Below are 15,067 nucleotides of genomic sequence, written 5' to 3'. Positions count from 1 at the left end.
TTATGACCATTTTTCACACTTGCGACCATTACAGCATCTCCATGATCACATGATTTACATTCGGATGCTTGACAACTGACTCACATTTATGACGGTTGCAGTGTCCCAGAGTCATGTGAACCTTTTCTGCCAAGCAAAGTTAATGGGGAAGCCATTATGTTACTACACAGTTAACAACTGTGCTACTAATTTAAGAACTACAGTGATTCACTTAACAAATGTGGCAAGAAAAGTTAAAAAATAAAGCAAAATGAAGCAAAAAGTTATAAAATTAAGCAAAAAATTAACAAATTTCTCAGAAACAATTTTGGTCAATTGTTGTCGTAAGTTGAGGACTACCTGTACCCAATTGGTTTTTCTTTTTACTTGTGGCAAACAACGGTCTTTTAATTCCAGTGAATAATAGCAGTATCGCTTAATCTTTTACTCCCTTGATGAATTCAATTTCTAGTCCCTTTTTTCCAGAAACAAGCCAATCTATTAGTTGAACATTGCTGAAGCTGCAGCAGATGATTTGCATTTTAAATCTCCTGCAAATAACAAAAAGATGCCATAGAGTAGCCCCGTCTACTTTCAGGATGCTAGAAGGGGTGGAAGTTCTCACTGGCCCTGATTATGAGCTGTGGGCTCCTGTGCTACAAAATACAGGACAATGTTTGGTGGAATTCTGAACTTTTTGTGAAGTCAATGCAATGTATTTCTAGATACACAGTACCTGCTATAAAAGTGTTATTTACTATTTATTTCAATAATTTGTGAATCCTCCAAGCGGGTGGGTGGCCAGGGTTATTTTACCTGGATGGCCAGATTTGGATGGCCAGGGTTATTCTACCTGGATGACCAGATTTGGATGGCCCGGATTATTCTACCTGGAATGGTATTCTACCTGGAAATTCTGAAAGACAAAGACCAAAGATCTGGATAGGGAATATTGGTGTATGGAAATCTAATTATCTCTGGCTTCCTGATATTAACATTGTATCAACAAAACTGGCTAGACCATTCTATTCAGCTAGGTTTAGAGGCACTGAAGAATGGAAAGAAACTGGCTTTTATTCTTGAATATAATCCAGTGACAAAATAAATTATGGAATCTAAATTTGCTACATATTGAAAATGTTCAATTCTTTCAGTTCCTTTGTTGTCATAGAGTTCCAGATTTTTGACAATTCTACTAATGGTTTTTGTGGTAAATTATCAGAAAGCATCATTTATCAATGTTTTTTGCCAGCTTTAACAAAATTAGCTGAGGTTTTTCTCCCACCAGCACTCTGCCATTAAATGGGTATTGTTCCCATCTATATATGCATGCATGTATTTACTTACTTATTTATATCCTGCCTTTTTATTTTTATCAGTCTCAAGATGGTAAACATATCCAACACATCTTTCTCCTCATATTTTCCGCTCAACAACAACCTTGTGAGGTGAGTTGGGCTAAGAGAAAGTGACTGGCCCAAGGATACCCAGCCGGATTTCATGCCTAAAACAGGACTAATCAAATTGATATCGGAACCTATATTGAATTATGCATTCATATCACAGTCTAAAGATGTATTTGACTTATTACTATTTATTAATTTGTTTAACAAATTTATATATCCATCCGTCTCATGAAAAGTGACTCTGGGCCGCATACATCAAATAAAAAAGTAGAAGTATAAAAATAATCATTATCTAAAACCATTATATAATAATTATTTATTAATCAAATTTATATAACTATCCATTTTGTGGAAATTCACGCTAGGTGGCATGCAGCAATCTAATAAAAGTAGAAATATAAATCAATCATTATCTAAAGCCACTATAAATTATTTTAAAAGCATTAAACATACAGGATTCATTAATCAAATGTATTTGGCTGCCTTACTCAGGAAAATGACTTTTTTCCAAAGATTCCAAACAAAGGCGATTATTTGGCTGTTGGTTTAGTTTTTGGAATATGTTGCCAAAGCCAATAATCTGGTAAGATTAAAAAAAAATAGACATATCTAGAGCACATCTTGTTTAGTGACCACAATTGGGACTGACAACTTGGTTGTTAACCAAAACACTTGCTAAGTAAAACTGTACAGTACTTATGAGTTTGCTTTAGATTTCCTTGGCTTTATAGACCTGCAAAGGAAGTAAATGTGAGGGCTAGTCACAAGTTACTTTTTCATTCCTATTGTAACTGCAAATGGCTGCTAAATGAGCCAGTTGCTAAATGAGGACTATCTGTATTTGTTGTTTACCAAGATGGAGAGAAAATACAAATATCCGCAACAAGTTTTTAAAACTATACATTTTAAAAGTTACGCATATCAACCACATTTTATCAAATTCATTGCTACAATGTCTTAGACGTGGATTATACTGATTTATCACATTGAAGTACATTTGTCAAGTTTAGTGGATGTTAAATTAATAAGATTATTTACATTCCATGAAACCTAGCTGAATGTGGCTCATAACTGAAAAATTCATGGGAAGCCACAGGAAATACCAGAAGCAATAGGCTAGATTTACAATAGACAAAACATTGAGAAAACAATGGTAAACAATTTCCATATTATTGTCAAGAAAAAATAATGGAATTTTACTCCACTCAAGAAAAATTTGCTCAATTCAGCAGGATTTTGTTTAACTCCGAAAATTAGTTTTTTAAGGAGTTCTTGTTTTTGTTTTATAGAGAAATAGTTGTCAATTGTTGTTAGTATAGTAGGTTCTAGTTTCTTAATGACATCAGACTGAAATTATTTTTATTTCTAGTTGTAAATAACTGGTAATTATTTATATCACAAATGTATACACACACACATATAATAGGGCATTAAAAATGAATGAAGAATGTGAACATAATGGTTTAGGATAATACATACTGTACTGTTATGTAGGAAGGACCTTGGGAGACTGGGCAAAGAGACATTGGCAAGGAAATGGTCAGATAACAGACAGCTTAGCCCACAATTGGATAGTGGGTGGCGGGATAAGAGGCTTAAAGGGAGTGTGCCTCCTTTAAACAGTTAGGACTATGGTCATAACATTATTCTGTAGCATAAAGTGACAATTAAGGAATGAGTCCTCCAAGGCAAAAACTCATAATGACTTTTGAACCAGACTCTTAGTTATGCACAACAGAGGAAGTTGAAATAACCAGAGGAATTCTGGCCTTCTTGACCTCAGCTGTAACACTTAGCAAAAATAGTTTCAAACTTTTCCATAGAATTCAAAGAGATATGTTGATGTCATTTGGGTAGTTCAAACTAAGTAGTGGAGAAACAATGGAGTGGCTGAAGTTAAAACCTGGTATTTTATAAATTAGAAAAAGAGAGGACACCTGGTAACCCCTTTCTTCAGTGTTTTGAATTTCATGTCCTAAGGTTTGTAACTACCTATGGCTAATAACAAGGGATTGTAGAAGATTCTTTGGATAGTTGAGGCCAGAATGAGGTTTTATTGAGGAAGGAATTGCAATATTTGTTCTGTTATTGATTATACTGCTGTTTATTTTTTGAAATGCATCCTTTTAGTTGACTTTTATATATAGTGCTCTCTTTTTATATGTCCTGTTGATGAATCTTTGAAAGTTAAAAAAATGAAGTACATCATGTAAATATCTAGCTTGCCTATTAATAATATGTACTGTCTGGCACAAAAAGAAAAAGCTTAATTCCAATATAACATAAGGTTCTGAAATCAGTGTAAATAATAATAAGCATGTCCAACGTATTTTACTGGGAACAAAGTGGAACTGGCATTATGGTTTCATCTCAGTGTATTTGGATTGGGATTGGGCCAATAGTAAAACCTGTTACAAGACAAAAACATGATTTGATTTCAGAATCATCCCTCATTTACAGATTCAGTCCTTGGTATCTCCAGATAAAACAGGAGTAGAGCTACTGCCTGCTGGATTAGGTGGGCCAAAAATCTGATTATAAGTCCCAATGTAGTGTTTCATTACTGATGGTCACATTTTATAAACAATTGTCATAATGCAAATAATAACAATAAATACATACCGGTACATGGTTCAGTCTTAAATCATTCTTTTCTTTGAACAATTTTTTTAAATTAAATATAAAATAACAGAACAGGAAAAATTTGTGGGGAGCAAATAAAGAAAAAGTGACAAGGAAAAAAAATGTGGAATTGACTTCTGATTTTCTTCAGGACAGACACAAATATATAGTTCCTCTTATTCTTATTTATTTATTTATTTATTTATTCAAATTTATATACCGCCCTATCTCCCGAAGGACTCAGGGCGGTGTACAGGCATTTAAAAGACATATAAATACAATATAAAACAATTAAAAAACTGATTCTAACAAGCCCGTAAATTTAGAATTAAAATATCAAATAAAACCCAATTTAAAACCAATAATTTAAAATCTAGCTCAGCCCTGCACAATTAAATAAATCGTTTTAAGCCCATGGAAGGTCCGAGGTCCGAAAGCTGACGAAGTCCGGGGTAGTTCATTCCAGAGGGTGGGGGCCCCACAGAAGGCCCTTCCTGGGTGTCGCCAGGCGACATTGCCGCTACCGACAGCACCCTGAGGAGACCCTCTCTGTGAGGCGCACGGGTCGGTGAGAGATATTCGGTAGCAGTAGGCGGTCCCGTAAGTAGCCCGGCCCAATGCCATGGGCGCTTTAAAGGTGGTCACCAAAACCTTGAAGCGCACCCGAAAGCCACAGGTAGCCAGTGCAGCCTGCGCAGGATGGGTGTTATCACGGGAGCCACGAGGGCTCCATCTATCACCCGCAGCCGCATTCTGGACTAACTGCAGCCTCGGATGCCCTTCAAGGGAGCCCCATGTAGAAACATTGCAGTAATCCAGGCGAGACGTCACGAGTGCGTGAGTGACCGTGCATAGGGCATCCCGGTCCAGAAAGGGGCGCAACTGGCGTACCAGGCGAACCTGGTAGAACGCTCTCCTGGAGACGGCCGTCAAATGGTCTTCTAGAGACAGCCGTTCATCCAGGAGGACGCCTAAGTTGCGGACCCTTTCCATCGGGGCCAATGACTCGCCACCGATGGTCAGCCGCGGATTTAGCTGACTGTATCGGGATGCCGGCATCCACAGCCACTCTGTCTTGGAGGGATTGAGCTTGAGCCTATTTCTCCCCATCCTAAGTTAAATCAAAAACAAAAACATGTAAAATGTACAAATTAATCAAAATAACATTAAAATATATATAATAAAAATAGCCTTACTCTAAGTTTAAACATAAATTTAAAGTATAGGTTTAAATAATATAAGTCTAATAAGAATAAACATACCCAATATTAATCATGACAAATCTAATCACCAAGTTCTAAAATCAATTTTTCATTTTTATCTTTCTCAAGCAAAAAATCCAAACATGGTCCACAAATAGAAACAAAGCTATTTTCTGAATCCTTGTTCTTCAACATTTTTATTCATGAAGAGGGGAAGGGAATGGTTATTAGCTTTATAAATGATACAAAATTGCATAATACTTTAAAAAAATAAATAAAATTCAAAACAATTTTGATACTTTTTGAAAAATGGGCTAAAAGAAACAATTAAATTTAGTATGCACAAATGAAAATGGTACTTAAGAAACTGAAATTAAATGCACAGAGATGGGATGCATGATATATGATTTTGTAGTAGGACATATGAAAAGGATCATGGATTTGTAGTTGATCACAAACTAAATATGAATAAATGAAGTATAACTTCAGAATTGTGGGAATAATACTGGTTGTTCCACAGTGGTATTCTTGTTATCAAACATTGGGTTTAGTTTTGGGAAAGGATTTAGATAAAACTGAACATATGCAGAAAAGGGCAAAAAGGATATTCAGGTATAAAGAAAAATTGAAGGCAGTAGGAATGTTTAGCCTTGAGAAGGGAAACAGACTGGGAATAGTCTGGTCTAGTGGTTAAGGCACCAGACTAGAAATCAGACACTGTGAGTTCCAATCCCATCTTAGCCATGAAAATCAGCGGGATGACGTTGGGCCAGTCCATTTCATGTTTCTCAGCTCAATTCAGGGTTGAAGTGTGTTGGATATTTTTTCTGCCTTGAACAAAACAATATAGGCAGGATTAAAATAAATAAATAAATGGGTCCTTTGTGCTCTCTGAGCTTGATTGTTTTCTTGCAGACATTTCATAAATTATTTTTAATTTATTTAAATGTAGATTCATAAATAAATACAGGTAGTGTTTGTGTTCCAACCATTCGAAGTTACAACGGCACTGGAAAAAGGGACTTATGGACCATTTTTCACACTTATGTCTGTTGCAGCATCCCCATGGTCATGTGACCAAAATTCAGATGCTTGGCAACTGGTTCGCATTTATGATGGTTACACTGTCCCAGGTCATGTGATCATCTATTGCAGGGGTGTCAAATTCGCAGCCTGTGGGCCGGATGCATCATGCGCTGGCTACACCTACCCCATTTTAGCACGGGGGCGGGGGGGAGTTGTGATATGTGTTGTTGCGATTTTGACACCCGTGATCTATTGCAACCTTCTGTCAAGCAAAGTCAATGGGAAAGCCAAATTCACCTTCTTTCTAACTTAACTGTGGTGATTCACTTAACAATTGTGGCAAGAAAGATTGTAAAACAGAGCAAAACTCACTTAACAACTGCCTTGCTGAGCAACACAAATTGAGCAAACACAATTATGGTCATAAGTTGAGGACTGTAAATGGTGCTCTTTAAATAACTTGAAAGAATTATTACATAGAAAAAGGTCAAAAATAATTTTCTTTCTTTTCTTGATGTAGGTAAAGCTGGTTTTAAATAAAGCTGGTTTTAAATAACAAGAAGGAAGCTAATGAAATGTCCTTTGGTTAATATAGAGGGTGGATTTCTCTCATCACTGGATGTATTTAAGCAAGGCTAGAGAAGACCAATAGTTTAAACATTGTGGCATGATTATCTATTTGTTTATTCTAAAAATAAGTCTGTTCCCTATTCAGCTGAGTTATGGAAATAAAAGTTTATTGCTTTAAGTGAACTTTGAACAGGAACAGTGAATTCTAGTTTACGGCCAATACGGTGCCATTACCCTAGAACAGTGTTTATTAATTTCAGGAACTTAAAGATACGTGGACTTCAATTCCCAGAATTCCCCAACCAGCGTAAGTTGACAGAAATTCTGGAACTTGAATTTCATGTATTTTAAAGTTCCCAAAGTGAAACATAACTTTATTGGAAAGAATTGATTTCTTTTCCCAACCTTGTGTTTTCTAGAAGGGTTGAATTGCAGTTCCCAGAATTCCCTGGCAGTGTGGCCATCCACATAATACAGATCCTACTGTAATCAGATACATCTGCATAGAAGCAGATTATGAAAGAATACTAGTTTGGGAATATATTTTCCACTGTCTGTGATCATCTATATAATCATGTGTTTATGTCTTGTTGCAGCTTTCCCCCCCCCCATTTTTTTCCCTTTTTAGATTAATATATGCAGATAATGTTTTTTACTTGTTACAAATAAAAAATGTATTCTGAATATTGAACATTTTTTTCCAAGTTTGCAGCATTTGACATCCAGGATAGTAAACTTTAGGGAGCTGCTTTGTTCATTATTCTGTTACCTCAGAGTTCTCTATAAATTTATATATTGTACAAATGAAGGTGAGAAATATTTTGCATGCATCTTTTTGAATTTGCCCCCAACTATTAAAACAGTTCTTCTGCCGTTTATTGGCTTTAATCTAGATAATGAACTTGAATTTCTTGCTACTACCTACACAGCTGCTACTCTTCATTTTTTTTATTAATAAAAGTGCATTGTGTTCCTGAAATTTTAGTATGGTTGACAATCTTGGCTTATCAACTAAAGAAAAAATGCTGTCAGAATTCCTGAAAGCATAATGCAACTGTCATTAGCCTCCTACACATGCTTTTCAAAGAGAGCTTGTTTGCTAGAAGGAGATGGGGATGCACTGATTGTACAATGTGGTTATAGCAACGTTTTTAAAAAGCTTTCATTGTATGATACATGTTTATTTTAAGAATGGTACCACATAGTTAAAATTTTCTACTTAGTAACATTTTTCCAGAAAATATTTTTCCCCTTTTAAGTGAGGACATATTAAGAATGTAGGTGTTAGTGTTATTTAATGAATACTATTGGGAAGATAATGTGTAGTGGTTCATGAGTTCTTGAAACTCTGTTTTTGAAGTAGTCCTTATGAGCACTATTGTAGAAACTTTTATTTTTAACAGTCTTGTTATTTCCTGTTTGATGTGCTTTGTCTTTTAAAAACAGTAATTAATTTTTCCTCTGATTGCCTCTGTTCACTACAGAAAGCAAGCCTAGGGATGTCTGCTATATTCAATTACTGTGCTTTGTTTCCAGTGATGTCATAATTATTTTTAATCATTGTTAAAAATTAATGCAAGCAATAGCGTACATTAATGCACATTAAATCATTATTGAGGATCAGTAACTACCATTCTGGTCCAGTGCTTCTGCCTTGATCTCTTTTTACACAAGCACTTTTTATATGTGAGTTGCTTTATTGCACTTACACATACATACAAAATTAAATACACTTGAAGGATAAAATTAGTGTTATAGGTAGTCCTCAACTCATGCCTGCAATGTGGACTGGAATTTCAATCATTAAGTTGTGATGGTTGTAAATCGAGGATCAGACCCAATTTTATGACTGTTTTTATGGCAATCATTAAGAGAATCAAGGTGTCGTAAATCTGAAACATGGTTGTTAAGTGAACATGGTTGTCAAGGTTGTAAGTGCGAACCTATTCACCTGAAAGGGTGTTTTTTTTTGCCAAAACCAGCAAAAAACACTAGAAATGGCAAAAAATTGTTGCAATCACAATTGTATGATTACAGAATCTGCAATTGGTCATAAATGTCGGTCAGTTTCCATTATTCAGTCATGTGACCATGGGAAGAGGATGCAACATTTTGCAATGGCACTTTATGGGTTGTAAAGCACCTTTTCTGAGGCAATTATTATCTCCAAACAGTCATTAAACCAGACAACTGGTCTTAGCAGGGGTGAAATGCTGATTCGGACCGGATCACCCGATCCGGTAGCGATGGCAGCGGATGGTTCGAAGAACCGGTAGCAAAATTCCTGCCCACCCACCCCCACCCGCTCCAGCTGAGCCGCATGATCATCAGAGGGTTTTGTTTTTTTTTACTTTTAAAAGCATTTTTTCTTCGCCGAAAAAATGCTTTTAAAAGTTAAAAAAAGCCTATGATGATCGCGCGGCTTAGCTGGGATCGTCAGAATTCTTTAAAAGCTTTTTTTCCTCTGGCGATCCCAGCAGAGTTGCCTTATCATCAGAACCCTTTAAAAGCATGTTTTCTACAAGCTCTTCGGCTGAAGAGATTGTAGAAAAAATGTTTTTAAAAGGTTCTGGCGATCAGGCAACTCAGTTGAATAAATCAGAAACCTTTAAAAGCTTTTTTCTCTCTGGCAATCCCAGCTGAGTTGCCTGGTCATGACAGGCTTTTAAAAGCATTTTTTTACAACCTCTTTGGCCAAAGAGGTTGTAGAAAAAATGCTTTTAAAAGAAAAAAAAAGTTGGCCACGCCCACCCAGTCACATTACCCCCCCCCACACACACACATCAAGCCACGCCCACAGAACCTGTAGTAACAAATTTTAAATTTCACCCTGGGTCTTAGTCAGGCTACCTATAGTTACTAGCATTTCCACCCCTTATATTACAATAATATACAATTAAACCAGTAGTATTGAAATTAGAAACTGTGACTTGAGTAATGGAAGTATGGAATCTTATCTCAGCATATAGATCTACACCCTAATATAGGTTATTTACTTTTATAATATATATTTCAATATCTTTACTTTTCAATAAATTGTGGTTTATAAAGGAACACATAGGTTGCTATGCATTAATTGGCATTTTTAAAGGATTATATCCTTTTACATCACAGGTGTCAAACTCAATTGCATCACGGGCTGGTTCGTGACCTATTGCGATGTTTTTGCCTTTGTGGAGCCGGGGTGGGTTTGGCCTGCCTGTGATGTATCCAGCCCACGGGCCACCAGTTTAACAGGCCTGTTCTACATGCTTAAACAATTCATAACTGTCTTATGTATATTTAGCTCTGTCTAATAGGCAATGAATGGAAACTGACAGGATTAACTCCACATTTCTACGATATTTTCCATCCTGTAAGGAAGCTACCACATTTTGATATTTTTCTATCTCAAAAGTAGGTGAAGAAATGGATGAAAAGCCATCTTCCATTCCCACTTTTGTGAATGCTCAAGTATTTGTCCCATATACAGGTAGTCAACTTGCTTAACAACTAGAATTGGGAACAGCAATTCCATTACTAAACAATGCAGTCATTCTGTATAAACATCACTGCCATGGTCATGAGAAGACTGGTTATAAAGTTATTTTTTCAGGGGCATCATAAGTTTGGTTGCTAAACAGGACAATCGTTAAGCCAAAACTACTTGTAAATTTGTTAGCTTTAAGGTGGCCAAAAGGTTTCTTACTGTTTTTTTAGTTGTTAAAATCTCTCTCAAAACCAACATTAAAGGAGAAAATAATTGGTGCTTGGCCTTTAAGTGGCTGGTCACTTTTATTGACAATTATTTTAATTATTTACATATTTACTATAATAAGTCTGAAGTATTTTACCTGTGTTTCTTTTCAATAGCAATGCAGCAAGTTTTGGATAATCTTACTGATTTGCCCTCATCATCAGGAGCTGAAGAAATAGACCTTATTTTCTTGAAAGGAATTATGGAGAATCCTATTGTAAAATCACTTGCTAAGGTATAAAATATTTATTTATGGCAGTTAATTTCCAAATGGTCAATGCACTTTTTCGTGTACACTAACTAGCCCCTTGGAAATCCCTGCTGTATCAAATGAGGAGAATTGACTATGAAATAATTTTCAAAAAGAGGGTAAGCTGTGGGGGACTCCAGAACACCCCAAGAGTGTACTGCTGTAATTCAGAAGCAAACATTATTGAATTGTAACAATGTGATTGTAATCTGTTCTGGGGACTCCTAAATAGTTTTTAAATTAGGAAGAGGAAGTGATCCTACCTGGAAAATGTTTTTTTTCCCATGTCCACCCTAACCCCCTCCCCCAAAGTATTGCTAATAAAATAGCAACCCTAACCCCTATATGATAGTGCCACATATCAATAATGACTTCTTATGAACTTTCAGAGATATGGGATTGAATTATTGGGCCCAGCTCCATAGACTTTCCTGGTATCTAGTGTATTAGGTAATATAATCTGATATGCAAGAGAGTATGAAGATTGAAGATACGTTCTTCTGATCACATAGTGGATCAGATGTGGGCCCTCGAAACGTAATTATTTTAATTGCTCTGGTAATTGTTGAGCAACAATTAAATATCCTTAATAGCAATAGTATTTAGCTTATGTACTGCTTCACAGTCCTTTACAGCCTTCTCTAAGTGGTTTACAGAGTCAGTCTATTGTCCCCAACAAATTGGGTCCTCGGAAGGCTGAGTCAACCTTGAACTGGTGAGAATTAAACTGCTAAACTGCTGGCAGCCGGAAGTCAGCTGCAGTACTGCATTCTAACCACTGTGCCACAACAGTTCTTAACTTCATCTTCTAGATTTCAGTAAAAATTCATTAATTAAATTCATTAATTTGTTCTTTCAAAAATAGCATGCAAATAGCATGCAAAAAGATAAAAGAAGGGTAGCATGGTGAGTTATAATTTGAAGTTTCAATATTGTGTTTTTTCAGTGCTCAACGTCTGACCACAATTGAGCCTAAAATTTATGTTGCTAAGTGAGAAATTTGTTAAGTGAGTTTTGCCCCATTTTCTTGCCACATTTATTAAATGAATCATTTCAGTTGTTAAATTAGTAACACAGTTGTTAAGTGAATCTGGTTTCCCCATTGACTTTGCTTGTCAGAAGGTTGCAAAAGATGACCCGGGGATACTGCAACCGCCATAAAGATGAGTCAGCTGCTATACATCCAAATGTAAATCTCATGACCATGGAGGTGCTGCATTAGTCATAAGTGTGAAAAATGGTCATCAGTCACTTTTTTCAGTGCCGTTGTAACTTTGAACAGTCACTATCTCAACTGTTGTAAGTTGAGGACTACCTGTATACACTTAATAGATGAATGGCAGTTTCTTCTTCAAAAAGGGAATTATTATTTAGGTAATCCTCGACTTATAACATTCATTTAACAACCATTCAAAAAGTTACGGTGCAGCTGAAAAACGTGACTTATAATCACCCTTCACATTTACACCTTTCACAATGTCCCCACAGTCAAATGATCAAAATTTGGGTGCTTCGCAACTCGCATGCATTTTCATTCATTGCAGTATCCTGAGATCATGAGCCTGCCAGTTGCAACCTTCCCAGCTGGTTTCAACAAGCAAAGTCAATGGGGGAAGCCAGACTTAACAAGTTAGCAATGCAGTAAAAAAGATAAAATTGGGCATGACTCACTTGATGACTGCTATGTAGTGAATTTTGTTCCTAATTGTGATTATAAGTCAAGAGCTGTCTACCCTGATCTGATGAAAGGATGATCTGAATTTAGGTTGCCCCCATCTTTCTAGATATCAGACAGAAAAAGATAAATGGGGATTTTCATTACTATGTTCTTAGTTACAGTCCAGCTGAAGGCAAACTTCTGGGGAAAAATCCTTTTCCTTTTGCTAATTTGGATACAATATGTGTGATTTATACTTCCTTGGTCTCATTTACCTTGCATTAAGTTTTTAGCCTTATCAAATAATGCTTCAAGGCTTAGGAACTGGTGTCCCTATGCACTTTTTAAGCAAAAAATGGTAAATAGTAAAAGTAGACACCGTAAGGAAGCAGATGTAAAATAATAATGATTCTAGTTTGCTAACTTGATTACCCTAAGAAAAACACCTCATGTCATTTCATGGTGATACATATATTTCAATGAAACATTTTATTTTGTAATATATTTAGGCTTTATAACATAAACATTACCTGTGGTGAGAATGTCTGCCGGAATCTGAAGCATAATTGTGCCTTACTATTTCCAAAAGGCTGTGTATTAACCTTATTATTTTAGTTCGGTTACTAGGAATAAAAACAACAATTCAGAAAAGTATATTTGCATGCTTTATGTAACAGAAGTTCTATTTTTTTCAAGGGTCCTACAGCAAAGATAAAAATCCTAAATTACACTATATGAAATAACAATTTGCAAAAAGTGCAATATAATTGGTCTACCTAGTAAGTATTGTAAAATCAGTGGTAAATCAAACACCCTTTTCTTGTTAGTATGTCTTATTCTATATTTTTCATAGGCTCATGAACGATTAGAGGATTCTAAACTTGAGGCTGTGAGTGATAACAATCTGGAGCTGGTCAATGAGATTCTTGAAGACATCAGTCCATTAATAAATAAAGATGAAAATATTGCTGAATTAGTTGGTATACTAAAGGAACCACACTTTCTGGTAAGTATATTTTCTAGTCATAACAATTAAATATATTTTTGTTCAATTGCTGTAAAACATATGAAAATAAAAATGAAATTTTTTTTTTTTTTTAAAGACAAGACTTCATGGTTCAGCTCTAAAAATGATTGTGTTAATGTTAGACTGAGGTTGATATAACTTCAGATGTGTTTGGTCTTGGAGTATAAATATAGTTTGATTATTAACTTTAATTATCTTTTCTATTTAATTTACTTCAGGTTAGAGCAGTGAGAAGTTGCCCTATTAATATTGTAGGACCATTCTGGATTGCCAAGGAATAGCCTTCACATTATTCTGTGTAACGATTGGCCAATTAGAGCTGAAAAAAATATGTAATAATGTATCATCTCATCCATTCTCTATTTACAGTCACTCTTAGAAGCTCATGATATTGTGGCATCAAAGTGTTATGAATCTCCTCCCTCTAGTCCAGAAATAAATAATGCTTCGGTGAACAATCAGATAGTACCAGTAGATGCTATTCGTATACTTGGCATTCATAAAAGAGCAGGGGAGCCTTTGGTAAGTATGACTTTCCCCTTTCCTTTAAACATGAAATATATTTGACAGATTTGCATAATCTATCTGTGTTGTTTCTTTAATTAAAGTTATAAGATGGTAAAATATTTCTTGAATAGACACTAAAATTTAAACGTAGTGGGAGAGGCATAATTCTTTAAATATCTGTTTTTATATATTGAGACAGTCCAGTGCTTTTGTGGGACTGCAGGCTTGGAGTGTGTGAGTGTATATGAAAGAAGAAACAGCCAAGTTCATTGAAAACACTAATACCCTGTTTTGTCCAAAATAAGACATCCCTGATAATAAGCCCAATCGGCCTTTTGAGTGCATAGCAATAAGGCCAAGTGCTTGTTTCAGGGTTCAAAAAAAATACAAGTCAGGGTCTTATTTTCAGAGAAACACGGTATGCTCCAGGGAGAAGAAATGCTAAAGACTTGCTTTCATATCTCTATGCATGTTCTTCAACTAGTAAATAGAATAGATGAATAAATTTGTTAATAAGTTAGATAAAGATTAAAATAATTGTTCAGTAAGTTGAAAATGTGAGAAATCCATGTTTATAAGTCAATTCGTTGAATGAAATCCTCTTTTGCTTTTGGATTTCAGGATCATAACAGTGTACAAGTTTTAACAGCTCTTATGTAATGTCAACTAATAAGAAATCACAGTGTTAAGATTCTAGTTCTGAAATGGGTATAAATGTTTCAGAGATAAACTCTGATGCCCTTCAAATGTTCATTTAGGGTGTGACATTTAGGGTGGAGAATAATGACCTGGTGATTGCAAGAATCCTTCATGGAGGAATGATAGACCGACAAGGTCTCCTACATGTAGGTGATATCATTAAAGAGGTTAATGGTCATGAAGTTGGAAACAATCCAAAAGAATTGCAAGAACTCCTGAAGAGTATTAGTGGTAGTGTCACTCTGAAGATTCTTCCTAGCTACAAAGATAATATTGTTCCCCAACAGGTTAGTAGTACTATCCTTGATTTGAAGCTATATAGTGATGTTACTTTGTTTCCTTTCCTAGGACTAATCAAATATGTTAATTAACTTAGCTATAGTCAT

At 35.5% G+C, this 15,067-nt stretch overlaps 1 protein-coding gene across 10 annotated transcripts in view; it reads left to right on the top strand.

Moving 5' to 3' along the window:
• LOC131198906 (protein PALS2-like) overlaps nt 1-15,067 on the top strand; it is a 38,095-nt gene extending 23,028 nt beyond the window's left edge. For 9 of the 10 annotated variants that reach the window (XM_058184157.1, XM_058184155.1, XM_058184154.1 and 6 more), the window contains 4 exons: nt 10,658-10,776; nt 13,302-13,454; nt 13,845-13,997; nt 14,741-15,067. In XM_058184157.1, the coding sequence (XP_058040140.1) occupies nt 10,660-10,776; nt 13,302-13,454; nt 13,845-13,997; nt 14,741-15,052 (735 nt within the window). In that variant the 5' untranslated portion in view covers nt 10,658-10,659 and the 3' untranslated portion in view covers nt 15,053-15,067. Of the gene's footprint in view, nt 1-1,358; nt 1,428-10,657; nt 10,777-13,301; nt 13,455-13,844; nt 13,998-14,740 lie in introns of all 10 variants that reach the window. The other variant, XM_058184152.1, reaches the window with a different exon arrangement.

This window comes from Ahaetulla prasina, chromosome 4 (genome assembly GCF_028640845.1).
Source record: "Ahaetulla prasina isolate Xishuangbanna chromosome 4, ASM2864084v1, whole genome shotgun sequence".
Classification (NCBI taxonomy): Eukaryota; Metazoa; Chordata; class Lepidosauria; order Squamata; family Colubridae; genus Ahaetulla; species Ahaetulla prasina.
The sequence above is the reverse complement of the archived record's forward strand: the minus strand, read 5'-3'. Positions and strand labels throughout refer to the sequence as shown.